Consider the following 6,849-nt stretch of genomic DNA (forward strand, 5'->3'; position numbering starts at 1 on the left):
TTTACTCAAAATTTCAGATTTTTGTACAGACAGTTTGGTTTTGTTTGGTTGTTTTTTAGAATAAAATTATCGCCCTTAAAGGTAGGAGACGGGGGACGGGACTTTTAAAGCGCTTGGTCTTTAAATAAAGTCTTCAATAAACAGTGAAGCCGCTGATGAGAATCTAGAAAGGTACAATTCCTGTTTTCCCATCATTCAGTGAAGTGGTTAGTGTTAAAACGCACTTTTACGAAGGGTTCATGAACTCATCAATCTTGTAAAGCCGTTAAATTAAAAAAAAAAAAAGTATTTCTTCTTCTGACTCATAATTATGTGATATGAAGCCTTCCAGAAAACATCAATAGCATGTTTTTGTGTGTTTTGAATTCAATATTTGCTCTGTGTTCTTGCCTCCGTCCCACATTGTGCGGTTTACAGGGAAACTGTGACCTCGTCTCGGGGCCGGTGGCGGCTGCTTATATTTCACTGCATCCTGACTTCTGTGACATGTACTAGCCTATGTTGGACGGGGTGTGTGTGTCGGGGGGAGGCGGGGGGAAGGGTACAAAGAGGAAGAGGGTGTGTGTGTGTGTACAACTCTGTGTGTGTGGTTTCAGGAGGTGGGGGTGAAGAATGCTTGGTATGTGCGGACGACGACAACATGAAAGGCGGCGAGGGTTGAGCCCAAACTGATTGTGCTTCCCAAAATCAAACCCAAACCCGCTTTATGTCTGAATTTCGACCGAGCCTCAGACACCACACGTCCGTTTATCGTAATAAGCAAGCGTCCGCTGCGAGTTTTTAGGTGGCGGCAACGCAGTTTATTTGATGTCAAACACCCTGCAGAGGCGGAGATGGTTTAGTCTGTAGTAGGTGGGACTGCCGAGCGGTCTGCAGCAGGACGTCGTAGATCAATGAACCGGACCGGAGGGCTGGTCCATCGCCTGGTGTGCATCTGACTGTATAGATGTAACAGTGTACCTATGCGGGACCGAGGGTTCTTTTTTTAAAGTGTCCAGCAGCCGTTCATGATGCGGATGTTATAAAGCGACTGGCTATTTGATAGGCTCCCGAACCCCGCTCGGATTTCGTCTCTATAGTGGCTCTCATCGGTGCGATTTTTTTTTTCCTTTTTTCTGGGGGGGAGGAAGTAAAATCCATCTGTAACCTCCAGGATGATCTTTGCAAACACGGGCAACCCGCCGAAGACAGCCAATCGTAAGCAGGTAGGCCAAAGACACACACATACACACATTGGGGTTTTCCCCCTTCTTCCTACTTTTTTTTTTTAATCACACTTTGAGGGGAGAAAATGGGGTGAATAATAGCACATGACATTGGAAAGCCATTTCAAGATTTACATGCGTTCACGCCACATTCTGGTAATAATTAAACCCCGTTTGGAAAACAGATCATCTGCTCTCAGCACTTGTCAAAAGGGGAAACCTAATAAGATGAAGATATTAAATAAAATAAAGATAAAATCCGAGCCGATCTGTAGCTGTACAACCGATACTTTAATTATTACGTCCGTATAACCTTGCTGGCCAACTCTGGTCAATGTGCATGACGGTTGTAGTCCATTTTATAGGTTAATGCATTCTGGTTGGATCCAGAGAGGGAGAGAGAGAGAGCTGGGATGAATGTCAGTGTGCTGGGTGAACTATGCAGCCTGCCTGCCTGCATTCTTCTTTTTGACCTCTCAGGTGAAGAGAAAAGGCTGGTCTGAATGAAGGCCGTGCCCCTGTGCTTTTCCATCTGAAGATGGAAGATGGAAGGAGAGAGGCGGCGGGTGTTTAACCTCTGCCGCTGACGGAAATGTGAACCCTGCTTCAGATAAGGTGGAGCGAGGGTTCAATTTTCTTGTAATATATATTCATCGGAAGGTACTGCACGTTACTTTGAGGACGGGGATGTGAATCCGATCTCCTATGAATCCCTTCAGGGGAAGAATGAGTCTTCAGTGTAGGTGTTTAATCAGCTATAAGAGGGCCCTGCGAGTAAAATATACCATAGCTGCCCTCTAATGGAGAAGCTTTGATGGGCTTTTTTTTTTTTTTAGCTTTAAGTTAAGCTTTGTAATTGCACACCAACAAAAGTGTAAGGCCTCTACTTGAACACATAAGAGACCTAACAGATGTTCCTGTGGCAGGAATCAGGTCTTCACGTGTGAAAGAATAATACCTGCTATGAACATTTAGCCATAGTTGGCCTTGTTTGGCCCATGTGCACAGTTTTGGCTCCTAAAATGTGGATTGTATTTCGGTTATGGACAGATGGTGTTATTTTGCCACGCTTTGTCTTTGATCTGAACTGGAGAGGGTTGCGGTGGCTGGTGGGGGGATTTTAATGAATGAGTAAAGGGAAGGAAATGCTTTGCAGGGCAGTGGTGTGGTTTGGTGTGCAAGTAAGAAAAAAAATGGAAGTGTCTGTCTGACGTCAGACCCAAAGGCCCACCTATAAGAATGCAAAAGAATGCACAGGAAATTTGTCTTTTTACAGCTAACGGGTTAAAGGGCAAACCTTTTGCTCAGTTTAAGAAAAGGTAGAGAATTCAAGGAGTTCTTCTGTGACCCTAAATCAGATAAGCGAGTTAAGAACACGCATGGATCGATGGAAATATGGAAACGTACAAAATTATTATAAGAACATATTCAAGATGTAGGAAAGCTGCTTTTAGGCTCCTGTCCCTTTAAATAATTTAATTTGTTTGACTGCTTAATTTTAGGTACCTCTATGCACAACTGGGTTGTTAATTAGTAACATTTGTTAATATTTGTTGAGTTTTCTGTGATCGGCATCACTGCAAACTCACCAAATGTTTAGCATGCCTTATTCTTTAAAATGAATGTGAGTGGCATACAAGCAAATAACCTAAAAGCAGCTCAAAGTTGGCCAATCCTTGAGTCCTTCTTCTGCTACCACCGGACCTGTTGTGGTCTCAGGTGTGTCTCGCTGTAGAAAACCAACTGAAATGCAGCTCTTTAGCGAGCAGTGCTTATTGATGTTAGACGAGTACTGCATGGACTAGTGCAGACAGCGTTTTCCCTGTGTGTTTGTCACACTGATGAAATGTTCTTGTGATCACGCTTGACCTGAGTTTAAATTAGATTATCCAGCTCCCGTACATTTCCTAACAGTGTGTTTCCTGTGTGCAGTCCTACCCCATGACTCCGTCCAGTCCCAGCAGCAACAGCAGCAGCAGCACAGGCCTGGAGCAGCTCAGCAAAACTAACCTTTACATCCGTGGCCTGCCTCCTGCCACGACAGACCTGGACCTGATCAAACTCTGTCACCAGTGAGTTCGTGCTCATATACGCGTATGGCTGTGCAAACGAATGTTTTGTCACTTATTGTACTTTGCAAATGAAAGGGGTTGAATAGTAGCTCTAAAAAAGCACAGCAATTTTTTAAAAATACATTTTAATTGAAAGAATATATGACAAATTCAGGCTCAGATAATGGCCCAGAAAAGGCAAAATATAAGTAGTTTGCGCTAAAATAACTCACAAAATTGAAAATTATTTATTAATTTTTTTATGTAAGGGATTTGTTATGGTACACGAGCAGCACTTCAGTGGTTCACCAGGTTGATAAGCCCCACACACTGGGAATCACTGATCCACAGGTTACTGAAGTCCTGCTATTGACCCATGAGTGTTTTCGCCATGATCGTCCTGCTGTTTAAATTTGCCGCATTAATTTGATCTTTTGTTCAGTGTAATCAGAAACTAGCAATTGTGACCATAAATGTATCAGGAACATGTAAACCGAGGTCCCAGTCCAGGGGTTTCTATCCAGCCCAAATTTATTTTGGAACCACAAGAGTCGTCCCCTGCTGGCTGTTAAAGACAATCCAAAGTAATTCCACCTTAGATTCACTTTTCACCACTAGAAGCTAGCTCCATTGTTCAAGAGCTGTCCTCTTTATTGGACATCAAAAGGGAAAAAAATTATATTCCCCAACCATTTCGTAAGTAGTTGCTTTCTTGTACTACAAGAAAAACCCTTTAGCAATTGCTTTGGTCGCTAGCAGTAGCTTGTCTGCAAACACTTGTTACCTACTAGCCAAGTAGTAAACCCTGAAAAAGTGCTGCACAAACTGGAAAAGAATAATGTTCGTCTAGCTAAGACATTTTAAAAGGCGCATTTTTCACAGTTCTACTGCCATTTTTAGAATAGTTGGCCAGTGTTGGTAGACAAGCTAGCTGGGTTCATGCAGACTACAGGCGACTGCAGCATTCTGCTAGCAACCAAAAACCATCACAACAAAGGTTTTGCCTATCGGTCAGGGAATCCATTTTTCCCAAGAAATGGATGGTTGTCAGATGGTCGCAGACCGGTCTTTAGGCCTGTGTATCTGGGGTTTTATTCACTTAACTTTAAATTGTCAGCATGATTGTCACGCGTCCAAAAATGGCAGATAAGTTGATATCTCATGGCTGCAAAATCTCAATACTTTCAATGGTCAGGGTCAGCTTGTCTTAGGACAAAGGACAGAAAATAGAAAGCTAACATCTGTACCAGCACAGCATGAAATTGTTACATTTAAGGTTTTTAAAGCTAATTAGTAAGAATTTAAGAGTGGACATGAGACATATTTTGTTCTTTTGGGCAGAATATATATTTATTTTCAATTCATCACATTGTAGTAAGCTAAGCAGATTAACAGATAGCGTTAGCCATCAAACACCACCTGTGTTGTGTGGACTCCTGCTTTGATATTACGGCTTTTACAATCTTCAGTTTTTGAAGCCAGAGGTGACCATATTTGGACAGGATGATTGGATTCTTGCTACTCAGTGCTTGGTGACAGGAATATTTCATTCACCATATATTCAGCACACTTCTTAAAACTTTCTCCAAAAGGCACCAACACTACAAACACAGTCATTGTCGTTGGATAGTAATTAGTTTAAGTAAAGCCTAGCAGTCTGCCTGTTATTGCATAATTTTAAGTGTGAATGCAATATAAAGAGGTGAGTTATGATTTCTTGTTATTATTTTGTGTATAACTGGTTTCCTACACAATAAGAAGAGACCTTTCCTGAATATGCTAAATAAATAGCATAAGTGGTTTAATAGTTACTGGAATTAAAGTAAAATATTACACTCTTAAAAATAAAAGCCTGTTTGCTGTTTGATGCCAAAAAAATCAATGCAGACATGCAAAAACCATGCTGGTTTAACCATAGTGTCCACATAAAAGGTGCCAACCACCATAAAGAAACATATAGAAAAGTCACAGCTCATCTTTGGTATGCAAAGCAGATTGTAAAACCCTCATTCAACTGGTGAGAATGCCTTATACGTGCTGATAGTACAGACGCCGGTCTAAGTGGTTAATGTGGTGGGTTGCCATAATTAGTGCTGTTTTGTCCAATCTTTTTCCTTCTGATTCACAAGCAAATGGAAAAGGACGTCCACTCATGTAACCCGCAGCAGCAACAGCAGCTGTTTGTGTCATGTTTGCTTGTGTTTTGTTCGTGTTCCCAGTGGTGTTTGGCAGCACAAAGCAGAAATGAAAGTGCTTTTCATAGCAACAAGGTCTGAATGGTGATGTAAGCTAGGCATTCAGTGTGTATGGTGTGCGGGTAGAGAAGCTCACAGTTTGTGTCAGAGTTCAACTTGAGTGGAAAGTCAGAGATAAAGCAAAGCCTGAAACATGTAAACTGAAACCAGTTACACATTGTGTGGTTTAATCGTCCTGTGAACTGTTCTTTTCTTTAACCTGACTGTCAAGTTGAATGAAGGCTCTCCATGTAGAGATTTCTCTGGAAACAAATCCAGAGAAATCTGGATCTGGAAATCTTAAATAATACACAATGAGAACAGTCTCAGCTGTTGATTCATCGTTGTCTTTAACGGTAGTCTACATCTTTTGTGCACGCAGGTATGGAAAGATTCAGTCTGCGAAGGCAATCCTGGACAAGACAACCAACAAGTGTAAAGGTCAGTGAGATCAATAAGTTCTAGCTGCCAAAATATACTAGCAGTTCAACTTTAAATTAAGTACAGAGAGCCACCTAACACGTGAACACTGTTGAATTTCCACACCTATAAATCAGGTGACCTGAAAGCCAACTGTGAATACGCCCGGTTTATAATTTTGTCACACAACGTGTGCTGTTGTTTTGCTTCACAGGTGAAAGTGTAGATTGATTGGTAAAATCTTCATTGCATTTTAACACTATGAAGACAGAAGTGTGATAAGTATCACAGAGGTTTCACCGAGTCTCCGCAAATAGATTTAACAGATTTTTACACTTTATGGAAATAAATGGAAAACAGTGCATAATGGCTGGCTGTATAATAAGAAAGCAGATGGTAAGATTCGATGCACTGTTAAAAAAATACGGAAAAACTTTCTTCATTTTAAAATGCAGAACATACTGTACTGCATTTTTACAGATCTTTTTCACACTGTTGGAATGTTCTAGAAAATGGTGAAAAGGCATGCATAGAATGTGGGTGAGACATAGATACCGGTTTAAAGGAATAGTACAGCATTTTGATTTCAATACTACAGAAAGGTGGCTGAAAACCAAAGGTTTTGCCCAGATAAACAGGATACAATGCATTAATTATATCCTGCTCATTCTGAAGAGGTCCTGGTAGACGGTTATCTTTTTATCTTTCAACAAAGCCAAGTATAGTTTTTAGTGTTTATTCTTAGCCGAGCTTACCCGCTCAAGGATCTTAGTGTTATCGAGCTTCTGGTCTAACTCTGGGGAAGGAAATGAATAAGCAGACTTCCCAAAGCAATTCCTTTAAAAGATTTCCCACACATATCAATTACAAGATTTCTTTTATGAGTCTTTCACGTATAAAATATGTTGTTATATTTACGAGAATAAGCAATTTTTATAT

At 40.9% G+C, this 6,849-nt stretch overlaps 1 protein-coding gene across 1 annotated transcript in view; it reads left to right on the top strand.

Moving 5' to 3' along the window:
• Positions 1-591: 591 nt before the first annotated feature.
• rbms1a (RNA binding motif, single stranded interacting protein 1a) overlaps positions 592-6,849 on the top strand; it is a 15,955-nt gene continuing 9,697 nt past the window's right edge. Inside the window, exons 1-3 of the mRNA XM_005724352.1 lie at positions 592-1,205; positions 3,138-3,277; positions 5,873-5,931. Of these exons, the coding sequence (XP_005724409.1) occupies positions 1,155-1,205; positions 3,138-3,277; positions 5,873-5,931 (250 nt within the window). The 5' untranslated portion in view covers positions 592-1,154. The remainder of the gene's footprint in view (positions 1,206-3,137; positions 3,278-5,872; positions 5,932-6,849) is intronic.

This window comes from Pundamilia nyererei, unplaced genomic scaffold (genome assembly GCF_000239375.1).
Source record: "Pundamilia nyererei isolate P.nyererei 1_Seehausen unplaced genomic scaffold, PunNye1.0 scaffold00011, whole genome shotgun sequence".
Classification (NCBI taxonomy): Eukaryota; Metazoa; Chordata; class Actinopteri; order Cichliformes; family Cichlidae; genus Pundamilia; species Pundamilia nyererei.